This window comes from Ovis aries, chromosome 19 (genome assembly GCF_016772045.2).
Source record: "Ovis aries strain OAR_USU_Benz2616 breed Rambouillet chromosome 19, ARS-UI_Ramb_v3.0, whole genome shotgun sequence".
NCBI classification, from domain to species: domain Eukaryota; kingdom Metazoa; phylum Chordata; class Mammalia; order Artiodactyla; family Bovidae; genus Ovis; species Ovis aries.
The window spans coordinates 14,874,006-14,888,558 of NC_056072.1; the positions used below are offsets into that span (position 1 = coordinate 14,874,006).

At 41.4% G+C, this 14,553-nt stretch overlaps 1 protein-coding gene across 8 annotated transcripts in view; it reads left to right on the plus strand.

Moving 5' to 3' along the window:
- Nucleotides 1-14,553, plus strand: part of ACKR2 (atypical chemokine receptor 2) — a 110,848-nt gene that overhangs the window by 57,465 nt on the left and 38,830 nt on the right. For 7 of the 8 annotated variants that reach the window (XM_060402120.1, XM_060402125.1, XM_060402122.1 and 4 more), the window contains 2 exons: nucleotides 1,956-2,127; nucleotides 2,614-2,906. In XM_060402120.1, the coding sequence (XP_060258103.1) occupies nucleotides 2,783-2,906 (124 nt within the window). In that variant the 5' untranslated portion in view covers nucleotides 1,956-2,127; nucleotides 2,614-2,782. Of the gene's footprint in view, nucleotides 1-1,955; nucleotides 2,128-2,613; nucleotides 5,203-14,553 lie in introns of those variants that run through there. The other variant, XR_009597364.1, reaches the window with a different exon arrangement.

Here is a 14,553-nt window from a genome sequence, read left to right on the forward strand (position 1 = left end):
GAGGGTAACAATAGTAGTGATTAATGAGGAAACAAATATAAAGTATAGTTGTACTTTAAAAATTCCTGTGATATGCATTGTGCGGAAAGAGGCAGACTCTGCCCTATTTGTGTAAGAAATGATCTCTTTCTGATTAGTATGTAGAAACCAGAATCTTGGTAAATGGTAATGATAACTATCAGACGATATAGATTTTAAAAAGATTATTCTGCTATTCTTTATTCAGTACCATAAGAAAACAATAGTGACAACTGATTTAACTATTAAAATTTTCATAATACACATTATTATTTTTAACGTATAGCATGTTATTATTTCATTCTTACTCTGTGTCATTTCAAAGAATAATACAGAAGACTAAAAAAATTCAGGTTCTCATGTATTAAATTAATCTACATGTAGTTTATAGAAAGGCAGCACAGGAAGTGTCTGCCAGTTTGGGCTAATTTCCCCTCTTTAGAGAGTCTCTCTAACTTTTCATGCTCCAAGGAGCTGTCCACATATGATCATATCCACTATAAAAGATATGCGCTTCTAAACTCAGACATCTATTTAGGTTACGGCTCAGCTTAAAGCTACATGATCCTGAATTTTAGACATCCTTAAAAAATATTGTGTGATCTTTGTGGCATTTTGTCTAAAATAAATCTTAAGACTTTTGAGAAAAATTGAGTATGAGTATTTTAAAAATAGAAATGAGAGTCAGGGTCACCAAATACTGGACATGTATATTGTGCCTGGTGCTGTGCTGGACTCAGAAATTAGACTCAGTTTCTTCCCTGAAGTAATTTATAATCTGACTAGGTCAAAGGAATAGGTGTAGAAAGCAGTCTGTGAGAAGTGCTTTGAGTGGAAATCCAGGTAGATACCATAGTGAGTGAGCTATTTCAAAGTAGGCTTCTTGGAACTGGGGCTTGAATGTGTGAACTTTGAAGGATGATTAACGTGTAAATAAATTGGAAGAATATTCCAGAAAAGGAAACAGTGGGCGGAGGAATAGAAGTAGACTGTGGAATCGTAGCTGCGGTATGAAGGACAACGAGTGGGGAAAAGGCAAACGTTTGTGACTAAAGCACCGTCAGAGAGTAATGGAAAGGAAGCTCAGTGGCTGCTGCTGCTGCTGCTAAGTCGCTTCAGTTGTGTCCGACTCTGTGCAACCTCGCAGACGGCAGCCCATCGGGCTCCGCCGTCCCTGGGATTCTCCAGGCAAGAACACTGGAGTGGGTTGCCATTTCCTTCTCCAATGCATGAAAGTGAAAAGTGAAAGTAAAGTCGCTCAGTCATGTCCGACTCTTAGCGACCTCATGAACTGCAGCCTACCAGGCTCCTCCACCCATGGGAGTTTCCAGGCAAGAGGACTGGAGTGGGGTGCCATTGCCTTCTCCGGGAAGCTCAGTGGGGAGGACCTTTAATGCTAGGAAAAGAACTTGGACAGTACTGTATTTGTTGGCCCTTGAAAGTTTTAGAGCTGGATATTTACAAAAGCTGAGTGTGTTTGAGGTATTGAAAATTGAATACATTAGAAAGGTCCTATCAGCATTTCTCTGCCAGAAAGCTAAAGGCTGTTCAGTTTGTGGCTTTTACTATTCTTTGTATTGAGGGCATATTCTGGGTCTTAAGGATATGGAAGGCAGCTGCATGCAGTAGTGTCATTCCTCTACTACCTTGACAAGGCCTGCTGCTTTAAAGCAGTAATAGTCCATACAGACCAGTACTCAGGAAACATTGACCAGGGTCCAGGCCATCATAAAATTCCAGACTCTTGTGAGATGGCTGTAACTGGACTTAATTCTCTCTCTCCTGTCCTCCCCACTGCTCTGGATACTCCTTCCTCATATGCCTGTACTTTCTCTCAAATTCCCTGACTTGACTGGAAAACCTGCTTCCCACTCCACTAACCAAACATGAAACCTGGGTAAATCTCTGATGCTACTTCTGCTTTTCTGTACATGCAGCCAGTGACACGTGGACAGATAACTGAATGACAAGGGGCCAGCGCTCTAAAGAACTGTGGCAGAGATGAGACGTGTCTTCACTCTCAGTAATGTGCTAATTTGCCCAATTCCTGTGTACAGTGATATCGAGAAGATTATTTACACAGGAAAGCACTTAAACAACTCAAATAAGGTAATATATTTGCATCCTTCTAGGTTTGATGCAAGACTTTCAATGACAATATTTTCTAACAAAAAGCCGTGTGGTTGTCACTAAAAAATGGATCTTGGATTCACTGCAGCTCCTCAGAATTTCTTTTCGTTCTTCCTATTTAATTGTTTGGGGTGTGTGGTGGGTAGGGAGAGGGGCATGTGGGGTGGTGGGTATGTAACTTCTCTAGATGACCTGAAGGCCACCTGCCTCTTTCCCTTGTGTTGGAAGTGGTTGAATTTGGAATTAGCAGCAGAACCATTTTGTCTTAAAATTGATCTAATTTTATATCCCGTATAATTTATTAAATATGTCTTTCGGTAGAGAGTGAGTAGACAGAATTTGGTGTCTTTAGCATTCAGTTTTAGGTAGTTTATATCTTGATTTTAAAAATTAGAAAATTTATAATCTTATATAAACTATGAACGTGAAAAGGTTGACTAATTTTTATTATCTGTGTTTATACAGGTAATTTGACTAGATTACACAAAGAAAGACTTGGCCACTGGAAGCAAAAAGCTTTCTGTTTACCACAGGTAAACAGCTCTTTCTACTAGAAAGAATAAATGTGATTTTCTACCCGGGCTTCCCAGCTGGCTCCTGGTACTTGGTATGATGGAGAGTCCTGTGGTTGTGCATGAACGTTGGGTTGCAAGCACCCTGGCAGCAGAACCTCCATTATGTTTCCACCCACAGCACTTGGTGGTACCCTGCACATGGAAAATGTTGGTTGAATGACTCAAGGCTATTTCTCTGCCGAGGTGAGTACCAGAGTTCAGTAACTCTGGTTGCATTTCTGCTGCTGGACTGCGGTAGCTGGACAGGGGCTGTGGGCTCCTGTGGCTTCTTATTCTCTTGATCACCACCCCATAGACAGTCTCCCTTTCAGAACCCTCGTCTCCTCTCCCCAGCTGCCTTGGGTACCCATTGGCTCTCTGCTTTCCCCGACTCTGTCTCTCCCAACGGTGACTTAGGGCTAATTTTACAAGTCTGATATTTCTCTGAGAATGAGGTGCCTCTTCTGGAATGTACTGCCACACTCAGTGGCACTGCAAATAGGTTTTTATTGACTGATCTCCACTCTCCGAACCATTTTGCCATCACACTGATTGTGAGGCACCATCTGTTTACCTTAATGACTTAATGAATTGAGGGCTCATGAATGTAGCTGACATCTAAATTAGATCTGTATCTCAATACAGACAGGATAGTGGTTTCCTTTGCCAGAGATGATGGACAGTTATTTTATAATTCTGAGAGAAAAATGGATTATGCAGACAGACACTTCACCCAAATTGGTGGCCTCATTACTCTCCCTATGGTGATGATTTTGTTCAGGGGCAGGGACATGCCTGCCCTGTTTCAGGAAAAACCAGAAAAGAAAAATTATCTGCCTGACTCAAGTTTACTCATGAATCAGCAGATAAGTGCTAGCTGTCAAACTCCTCCTGCTGTTTTGTTCTATGAGAGTCAGAAGGGTTTGCTGAGAGTGATGAGTATTAAAATAATTAGATACAATGAGCTGATAACCTTGGTCTGTTGCCTAGTATGGTATGGCTGATTAGAGGGAAACTGCGAGCTGCGAGATGGCTAAGTACTGTGTCCTGTGCAGACTGTGATTGCTTGTGAAATTAGGTAAGCTGTTGCTTAAGGGGAGTTCACCAACAGGTTTAAAAGACCTATGACCACTTCTGGCTAATTTGCTCTTTCATATAGCTGGGATCTGGAATCCTTGTGATCTCCGAGCTACAGCTTGCCTCGGGCTGGTAAGGGGACGAGGTGGGAGCTGGCGAGACAAAGGGCAATAGGGAATGATAGTTAATGGGTATCACCCAGATTGGGCATGATAAAAATGGAATTGATCTGGAATTAAAGATGATGATTATACAACTTAGTGAATATATTAAAAACCACTGAATTGTACACCTTAAAATGGAGAATTTTATGGTATGTAATTTACCATACCATCTATTTGTCTTGGTGACTTAATGAATTGAGGGCTCATACATGTGAGAGAGTGTCCCTGGCCTCCCTCTTACCTGTAAGTGTCTTACATTAGAAGTAAGCAGCACCAGGGACTTCCCTGGTGGTCCAGTGGTTAAGACTTTGCCTTCCAGTGCAGGGGCTGTGGGTTTGATCCCTGGTCAGGGATGCTAGGATCCCACATGCCTTGTGGCCAAAAAGCCAAAACATAAAACAGACGCAATATTGTGACAAATTCAATAAAGACTCTTAAAATGGTCCACATTAAAAAAAAAGAAGCAAGCAGCACCACATGCAGCTACCCAGACAGCCTGCTGTACAACACCAGCACACGCTCAGCACCTTCCATTCTCTGGGCAGGATGCTTCATATCTGATGTTTTCAAGTGTCTGATCACTAAAACAGCTCGATCAAGTACATATTGTCTTCATTTTACACATGAGAACGCTGAGGTTCAGCATAAATAAGTTGCTTATGTTTCCATAGAAGCAGAGGCAGGATTTGAATCTAGTCTTCTTTAGCTCATACTCTTTCTGGAAGGTCCCATTGCCTGTCTGTACTTTCTTTTCCTTTTTGTGCCTGGTCTCTTTATTACCTTCCATTTCCACTGTTAGAATCCTTATCAGTCACAACTTTTGTTTTGAAATATATGTGTAGTGATATCTATGTGTAATTATATATTTGTATCTAGATATATATCTACATATATATCTATGAAATATATGTGTATGTATAGTTATGTCTATATGTATGTATACATAAACACATGTACTTTCATATCTGTATATCCATATTTATAGATATTTATATTTATAGTATATAAATATTTATAGATAGACACAGATACAAATAAGATGAGGAAAACTATACCTCTTAAATATTAATGATGGTTTTATCTGAGTAGTAGGATAATAATTTGCAATTTTCATTTTTCTCTCTGTGTTTTTCTGTATTTATCAAACTAAATTTATTTTATTATTGTGATCAGAAAGCAATTTTTAAAGTCTTTCATATCCTTTCACCTTCATATGCCACTACTTTTGTGAATAAAATCTTTCCTGATCTTTAAACTGATGCCACCCTGTTTTGTTTTTCTTTCTTTTATCACACTGTGTGGCTTGCAGGATCTTAGTTGCCCAACCAGGGACTGATCCCAGGCCATGGCAGTGAAAGCACTGAGTCCTAATCATTGAACTGCCCGGGAATTCCCTGATGCTACTCCTTTTTCTTCTGAAACACACTGCCTTTCCCCAGCACATTGTATTTTCTTGAGTCATTTCTAACATTTTGCTTTGTATTCTGTGTAACTTGAGTTTCTTGGGGCCCCACTCAGAGAGGAAAAGTAAGGGAGGCACATATAATAATAAAAAAGGTAAAAGAAGAGTTTGCTCCAGTCTGTCCCCGTGAAGAAAGCTGGGCTCTTCCTGATACGTCTACCGTATCCCAGTCTCAAATCTCTCCTCGTCCCTGTAAACGTAGTTGTGTTGTGTCTCCTTTACATTGCTGTTCCCATGACATGAGTCAATTGTCATGCTCACTCTGGTGTTTATGCATGATTCTGTCCCATCTCCTATCACTTAGTGAGAAGCTGCTGCTGCTGCTGCTGCTGCGTCGCTTCAGTCGTGTCCACTCTGTGCGACCCCATAGACAGCAGGCGCCAGGCTTCCCCGTCCCTGGGATTCTCCAGGCAAGAACACTGGAGTGGGTTGCCATTTCCGTCTCCAATGCATGAAAGTGAAAAGTGAAAGTGAAAAGTGAAAGTGAAGGTGCTCAGTTGTGTCCGACTCTTAGCGACCCCATGGACTGCAGCCTACCAGGCTCCTCTGCCCGTGGGATTTTCCAGGCAAGAGTACTGGAGTGGGGTGCCATTGCCTTCTCCGAGTGATAAGCTGGGCACCATTATACCATGAGGCCCTGCATGGTCCAGGTTGTGCCTCTGTTCTTTGTTGAAGTTGGGGAAGGACATCTGTTCCCACCCAGGTTGTACTTTGTCTTTTCTTTTTTAAATTTATTTATTTGGTTGTATTGCGTCTTAGTTGTGGCACGTGGTCTTAGTGATTGCAGAGAGCGGATTCTCTAGTTGTAGCGCATGGGCTTAAGTTGCCCCAAGGCATATGGAATCTTAGTTCTCTAACCAGGGATTGAACCCCAGGATCCCTGCCCTGGAAGTGAGGAGTCCTAGCCACTGGATTACCAGCGAAGTCTCCTCCTTTTTCTTTTTAACTTTAATATATTTTATTTTGTTTATTTATTTTTTTTTTGGCCGTAACAAGAGGCGTGTGGGGTCTTAGTTCCCTGATGAGGAGTTGAACCCACACCTCTTGCAGTGGGATCACAGAGTCTTAACTATTGGACTGCCAGTGAAGTCCCTCTTTTTTCTTTTTTAATGTAGGAATTTACAGCTATACATTTCCTTCTAAGCACTGCTTTCGCTATATCCTGTAAATTTTGTGTGTTTTGTTTTAGCTGTCTTTCATCTCAAAGTATTTTATAGTTTCCTTTGTTACTTCTTCTTTGACTCTTTGGTTACTTAGGAGTGTGTTGTTTAATTTCTGCATAATTGTGAATTCCCTAAATTCCCTTATGTTGTTGATTTAACTTAATTCCACTGTGGCTAAAGAGCATACTTTGTATGATTTGAGTTCTTTAAAATTTATTGAGATGTGTTTTATGGACTAACATGTGGTCTACCCTGGAGAATGTTCCACGTGCACTTGAGAAGAAAGTGTATACTGCTATCACTGACTGGGGTGTTGCATCCAAGTTTTTAGGTTTTCACTTTTTACCTGGTAAAACACTGTTCATCCTTTGAGTCCCAGTTCATCCCCAGGTCCAGAGGATTTCATCTGTCAAATATTTCTTCATCCATCTCACAAGCAAGAATGTTCAATTTCCTCATTTGAACTTCTGTCTCCCATAACTGTGATTTCTGGATATGCCAATACCCATAACTATGAGATAGCCTTCATTACAAGTCAGTCTTTCTACACACTGATGTTATGGGGTTTCTTTTGTGCAGGGACCAAGTCTTTACCGTATCTCCATATCCCTGAATATGGAGTATTCTGGAGTAACTTTAAAGTGTGCCATTAAAAGGATGATGAGAATTTGGGGGTCATTGAATACCTTTTAAACAGTGAACCCTAGGCTGTGTACTGTCAAGAGTGGAATGGGAAAAGAAAGCAGTGCACTCTGCCTCTGGGGACCTATAACTTAGTTGAAAAGACAGTATATCTGCTTTAATACACTTTAATACATGAAACCTTTAATACACGATCTGATGAAGTGCCAAGACAAGGGCTGTAGGAGTCGGACTTCTCCACTTTTTCTTTCTCTCTCTATGCATAGGAAAGAGACTCATTGAGTTGTGAGGTTGAAATAATAGGACTCCTGATTTCCAGCTGTGAATCAATGTGGAATTCCTCTGGCCACCGATCACCCAGCCTCCACTTGGATACTTTCACCCACAGGGAGAAAGCCCAACATTCCCCAGTCAGGACTTATGATGGTTGTTTGCTAATTTGGAGTGGTAAGGGGAAGCTGAATTGCTTTTTCGCTACCATTCACCGTTTATAATCTTTCTCATAAAATAATCTATACACCTGAAAGAATATGTGTAAAGTCAACAAGGAAGGAAAAGAGTTCTAGTCATAAGCTTTAATCTCAGTAGGCTAGGTCACAATATGTTAGGTAAGGAGAGTCAGATCAGATTGACTGGACGAGGGTCACTTCTGGGGGAAACAAAATGAATTAGTTTCTGAGGCCTATTATTCTCCCAGAGCCCACCTATATGTGAATGTTCCGGGAAGATCTGAGAGTATGAGATTTGGGAGAGGTAAATTCATCCCACACGCCAGGTAGATATTTTATTCCATCTAATTTAGGATTAAAGACCAATGATTTCGGGGGCTCATTAGGGTATTTCTGGAGGTTTCTTGTCAGGAATACAGTGTAGTAAGGAAGGTTTTCAAGTCAGAACGTAAACTTTTTTCTCTAGAAACCTCTGAAAACAGAATCGTATTAGAAAATAAAATTATGTTATGAAGTACTTACTGTTTTGGTGGTGCGCACTAAATAAAACAGGAGGATAATGTAAGGGCTGGCCCATCACTGTATATAATAGCTGACTAAATGAGTAATATCTTTGTTACAGTCTCCGCAGACACATTTATTGACAGGCAGTCAGAACACTATGGGGTAGAACAGTCTTGAGGGCAGGGACATCAAGCCATCTGATAGTGTGGAATTAGCAACAGAGCAGGTCTGGAATAACACTTGAGCAGGGTGGAAGAATGGGCAAGCTTTGGATGGAGAGAACTAGAGATGAGGGTTGGTTGGTGACAGGGCTACAGAGGTTGAATGTATAAGACATGCTATTTGATCAATGCAAAGTACCTAGAAGGCTATAAACCTGGGCTTTGGTGGAGGCAAGGCACAGGAAAATTACCTTCTGTGTGTCCACATAGGTGTGGCAGAATTCATGCAGCTTTGGAACAAGATTAGCTCACAAAGTGCAAATAAGCCATCCATGTGACTCTTAGTAGCTTTTACTGAGTTGATGACTAAGGCTATGTCTTATGTCCATGACTTGACAGAATTTGTCTTCCCAAGAGGTCAGAGGAGAAAATGGGAGTGGTGGGCCAGGAATAATGGGCAGTTCTGGGTGGGCCAGAGTGAGTCACCTTCCTCAGTGCTAATACCAGGAGATCAGACCAAGGGCTTTTGTGTCTGCTGTTTATTCTCGTCACCTTTTCCCCAAATCCTGGCTCTGTCACCTCTTTCATCCTTTGACTTTTCTGATAGGGCCCTGGAGTTGGAACAGGTCTAACTTTACAGATAGAGACCCTGCGGCCCAGAGGGGCCTTATTCCTACAACATGTCAGTTTCAGAGTTGGGGCTAGAAAGGCCTCATGACTACCAAGCCCTTGCACTCTGTCCTCCCCCAGTGTGGCTTTCCTCTTTAAGTCACCTCCCTGTGTGCCAACCAAGGGGCAAAAGGGACACAGGACAAGACATGGCAGAAACTTGAAGTGGTGGTCTCTCGAATATAAGGTGCCCCAGGGAACATGAGGAGAGGCAGGAGGAGTCGGGCCACAGGCCCATCTTCCATGACCCCATTCTCTCCCATATTTTCTTCTGCAATGTAGTCCCTACAAGTGAAAACATCTTACCTTGAAATTTTGTCTGCGACTCTGCCACCCCTGATAGTCTGGCCTCGTCAAGAGGATAAGGAGCAACATGGAAGAAGAACAGAAGGTGTAATGTAGGATGAAGCAGCAAAGCTCATGAGATCCCTTCATGCCTTACTTTTATCTTCTCCTCCCTTGCCTTCTGCTCCTGGCAGTGCTGTACCTAAGTTCTGTCCTTGGCTGGCTTGCATTTCAGAAAGGCTTTGTTGCTTCTGGCAAGCATCGTTAAGTTAAACCTGCTGGTCTATCTGTTTGACCACCGCTGTAACCCTCTCCTCTCAGACCCCTCAAAATCAGATGTACACTCTTTTTCCATAGGTTAGGTAAATGTTCTATTGATGCTTCTGTTTAGATCAGGAAGGGAACTCCCAACATCCTTTCAGTAAATTATTGTAAAACATTTTGGTCCCTGTTTTGTATAATTTGGGGTTGGTGATACCAGAGATGGCCCAGAAGTTCCAAGCCTGATCCTGGGACCATAATTTCGCAAAATGTTTAAGGCAAACAAACTCTCATTATCGCCAGTCTGAATCAGAGATCTGTGAGAAAACAAGGAAATGGCCACCAGCAGAGGTTGCAAAATCTCACTAAGGCTGTTGGTGAAACTCTTTGTCTTTTATGTACCTATGAAAAGCCCATGAAAGCAAAAGAGCAAGCCCTCCTTAGAGAAGGTGTGCCAGTTGTTACTTAACATCTCCTTATTCCAATCCACCCTTCACTGCTTTGCTTGTGATATCACGTTTCCTCCTTGTCAGCAGGCTCACTGTTGAGCTTTGTCAGTAGGGGGTGCTGGAGGACAAATTTCATCTGCATGAGTGAGTGGTTTCTTCATCTTCTGCCTACTAGAGTCCCAGTCATGGGGAGTCCTGCTTGCCAGGACCCAAATAATGAAAATATTGTCAGGATATTATCAGTATTAAATTATTGATTTAAGAATTATTTAAGATTTAAGACTCAGATATTTACATTCGTTTATTGTCTTTGAAATCTGGTGTGTGATTTGGACATTCAAGTGCTCAGTAGCCACATATGACCGGTGGCTTCTGTATTGGACAGTGCAGCTCTGGAACATGGTTCGCCTACACATACTTAATGGGAATGACACTTTGGGAGACAGTTTAAAAAAAGGAAACTGCATAAAAAATATTAGACTTAATCCTGTAGCTTTATTGATCATATTAATGGTGTGTTTTTAAATAATTTTCTTCTTCTGCTGCTGCTGCTGCTAAGTCGCTTCAGTCTTGTCTGACTCCATGCGACCCCATAGATGGCAGCCCACCAGGCTCCGCTGTCCCTGGGATTCTCCAGGCAAGAACACTGGAGTGGGTTGCCATTTCCTTCTCCAGTGCATGAAAGTGAACAGTGAAAGTGAAGTCACTGAGTCGTGTCCAACTCTCAGCGACTCCATGGACTGCAGTCTACCAGGCTCCTCCGTCCATGGGATTTTCCAGGCAAGAGTACTGGAGTGGGGTGCCATTGTATAAGTAAACATAGTAGTGATTATGTGTATTATTTTAGGAATCAACATTTTCAGCACAAAAGTAAAGGAAGTACAATCACATAATCAAGAATTTAAGTAGAAACACTGTTGAACATTACCTTTGAGTTTACTACTCAATCGTGTTGATATTAATCCACTTATTAGTGTCATAATGCAGAAACTGTTAAAAATAGCAGTTAGGAGACATTTTCTGATTCAAAGGGAATGTAGCATCATGAATCTGTAAGTTCTGCCATTGAGTCAGAAGAAAACCATGCAAAATACCCCAAATCCAAATGGATCTAACTTTAAAGATCCTCAAATGTTGCATAGTTCTATGAATATTAAAGAATGCCATTTCCATCAGGGCTTCAGTGATCTCTAGAGATATTTATATAAAGGTATTTACATATCTAAACATGTATATTTGGGCTTCCCAGATGGTGCCAATGGTAAAGAAACTGCAACGCAGGAGATCTAAGAGACATGAATTCAATCCCTGGGACAGGAAGATACCCTGGAGAAGGGCATGTCAATCCGTTCCAGTATTTGCGCCTGGAGAATCCCATGGACAGAGGAACTTGGCGAACTATGGTCCATAGGGTTGCAAAGAGTCAGACACAACTGAAGCGACTTAGTTCACAAACATATATGTTTATGTATCTTAGAATTTCAGAACTTAGTCAAGTAATCAATGTGGCTAAGAGCTGTGGAGTTTTAGGGAGAAAAAAGTACATAAAATTTGAACACAGGGAAATGGACTAGATGATCACGCCTACACTTATGTATTTAGGTATATATTTACATATTAACGTTTTTTTTTTCCCTAGAGTGTTTTAAAGCAAATCCAAGATATTATATGTTATATACTATTTCATCCAATTATTACCCCTTTGACATTATGGAGTGATTAACATAACTATATATAGAATTTAGTGTTGCCCATGTGTTCTCAACTAAGCTTCTCCTCCTCCCAGCCCAAGAGTCTTCTAGCAGACACTGGTATGATAACTGCCTGCCCTAGGTGCATAAGCATTTTTTTTTAACCTGGAAAGCTTTAGAATAAAGCACAGGAAGAGTTAAGGAAAAGACCCATTAGCATTAACATTTTTGTGTGAAGTAAGTAAGTGGCTTTGTGTATTTGATATTTTATAAGTTTATCACAGGAAGGGTGATCTTGATTAGTAGAATGACAGCTTTATAACTGGTTTGAAATGTTTAAGCAATGCACAATTTTTAAGGTGAAATCTTACAAAATTATTCTTGATATTGGAACACTTGGAGGCCTTTAGACTCCTAATATTTAAAGTTTAGTGTATTGGATTTATAAGTATGAATTTCTTCCCAAGGAGGCTTTGCTTATGAGTTAAAGAAGTTGAAGTACATAAAGGGAAATGCTTGAGACAAAACTGGCCATTGTATGAATATGTTTATATGCTCCCTGTTCTGGTCTATAGCCCTTGTCACTTTCCAATGTAAGAACCAGCAAAGAGCCTAGAAAATGGGGCCCTGATACAGAAAAGGCTGCCCACACACTAGCAGCTAGCTCTCCTGTGCTACCTATTTATAGCCTCCACCAGGATGGGCCACAGGAAGTCCCAGGCCCCTCCTTCTCCTTCCTATCTGAGCTGTGATCCTAGGGCATAATCAGATGAAGGAGCATGATAGAACTTTCCAATTTATTGGTTTATTTCTTAAGTGCACTGCCCTTCTTCTGTCACTGGTAATGGGGGGAAGCACCCCAAAAGATGATATAAGTGTCAGTTGTCATCCACTGGATCTGAGATGTTAGGCTTATTCTCTGAGGAGCCTGAGGAAACCCCTCCTGGAAGGAAGATCCTACCATAGTCAGAAGGACTCCAAAGATGCATTCCTCTCTGGGAAAAGATAGATTCATACCTAACTCAGACTGATGTTCTCAATTTTATGGGACAATTTTTCAAACATGTTTTTATAAGTTACAAACCACATATCCCTTCCAAATTCCAAAGTTCTGGTGATCTAGTGGCAAAACTATGAAACTAAGCAAAACTAAACAAAACTTAGCAACAAGGAGGCTTTACATGGCCTGAAGCCCTTTTGAGGATCAAGAGGAACGGTAATGCTGCAGTTCATCGATCGACCAGATCTCAAGACTCAAGCTGTCTCAACATGTAGCTAGCTTTCCAGTAGTGTCACTCCAACCCTGAGAGCTGTCTTACTTGTTTTTTGCATTCTTATTGTCAAGTTCTCAACTATGTCCCGGGTTCCTCTGCAGCCCAGGTCACCATAGAATCCATATGACGCCTATGTTCCAGCAGGATACAGGTCTATGGAAAGGAACTTCCATAAAGAACCTAGATGGAAAGAGCCCTGGGATTTCTGTTGGCCATCCCCACAGGACTCTGTGGGGCCCTCGACCATGCTCAGGAATGCTGGGGTGACTGGCCACAGCTGCATCAAAACTGATAGTGAACAAGGTAAATCTGGATGTAATTCAGAGAGACCACAGAGCCCCTGGGAAGGGTTAGCCTGGGAAGAGAAGGAGGTTACTTTGTGGCACGCAAGATATGCTGAGTGAAGACCGCAAGAGTGTGGGACTGTGTGGAGTTGCCAGGTAGATACCCTCAAGTCTAGAGTATGAAAGACTGCGGGGCTGGGAGTAGGATTCCGAAGTCCTCACCTTGCTTACCACTGTAGTTTACTGCTGCACATCAGGAGCCTCTTGCCTGCCTCTTTCCACCATGCCTTCTACGTCAAATGTCTTTGCAGTGGTGACCTATGGCTACCCAGTAGTTAGCGCAGACTTTAGCATTGTCTCTAAAGTCCGCTAACTGCTGCTTACTCTGCCTTCAGTACACAAGGTAATAGATGCTGTAAAAACGTTCCTTGCCTAAAGGTTACCTAAGTAAAACTTGACTCCTCCCTGACACAGCATTTTTGCTGGTTAGCTGCTTTGGAATATAGAGAAGCAACAAACATTTGCCTTTATGTCCTTTTTCTAATCCTTGGAACTGGGTTTTTGTTTTTAACTTAAAAAGTCCATTGTAAAACCAGTGGGAATTCTAGAACAAGGCCTACTGCAGCTAATGCCATTGGGGCTTCCCAAACCAACGAGTTGTCATTTGCCTCTGTAAAAGGAAGACTAAAATGGCTCATGACCTTTAACTGTGGCTCAAGGTAGAGAGAAGAAGATAACCCATAAAATGAAAGAAGTGAAGTTTCTTCATTCCATAAGATGAATAATTCTTAGACTGGTTCAGGTAGATCCTGGACGTTGGTGGGTGATTGTTAAAAGTTATTCATTACAAATTAATAGTTATCCTGATCACACGATGAACTCTCTGTGTATTTGTTATGCTACTTAGGCTTTGTTTGTCATGTTACATTAAACAAATCTCCCTCCCAACTCTTAACTTTTTGAAGGGCTAAACAAACGGTTGTCTTAGGAGCAGAGAGGCAAAACAAAGGCTGAAATTATTCATAGACTGAAAGGGCATATTTATAGACTACTGCATAAATATACTATATAAAGGTGATACATCTATCAAAGGGAGGATCCAGAGAGGAAAGCAGCCCTCATCATCCCTAGAACTTCTGAAAGATAAACTCTGAATTAGCAGAAAATCTTAACTTTTGATGCTATACACAGAAACTATGGCCCTCCTAATGTATCTTCAGTGTTTTACTGGAAGTAAACTCTGCCCTCTTTCAATGTGGCCATTATCAGACCCTTTTTCAAATACCTTTTGAAGTTTGCTAATATAGGCTCATCAA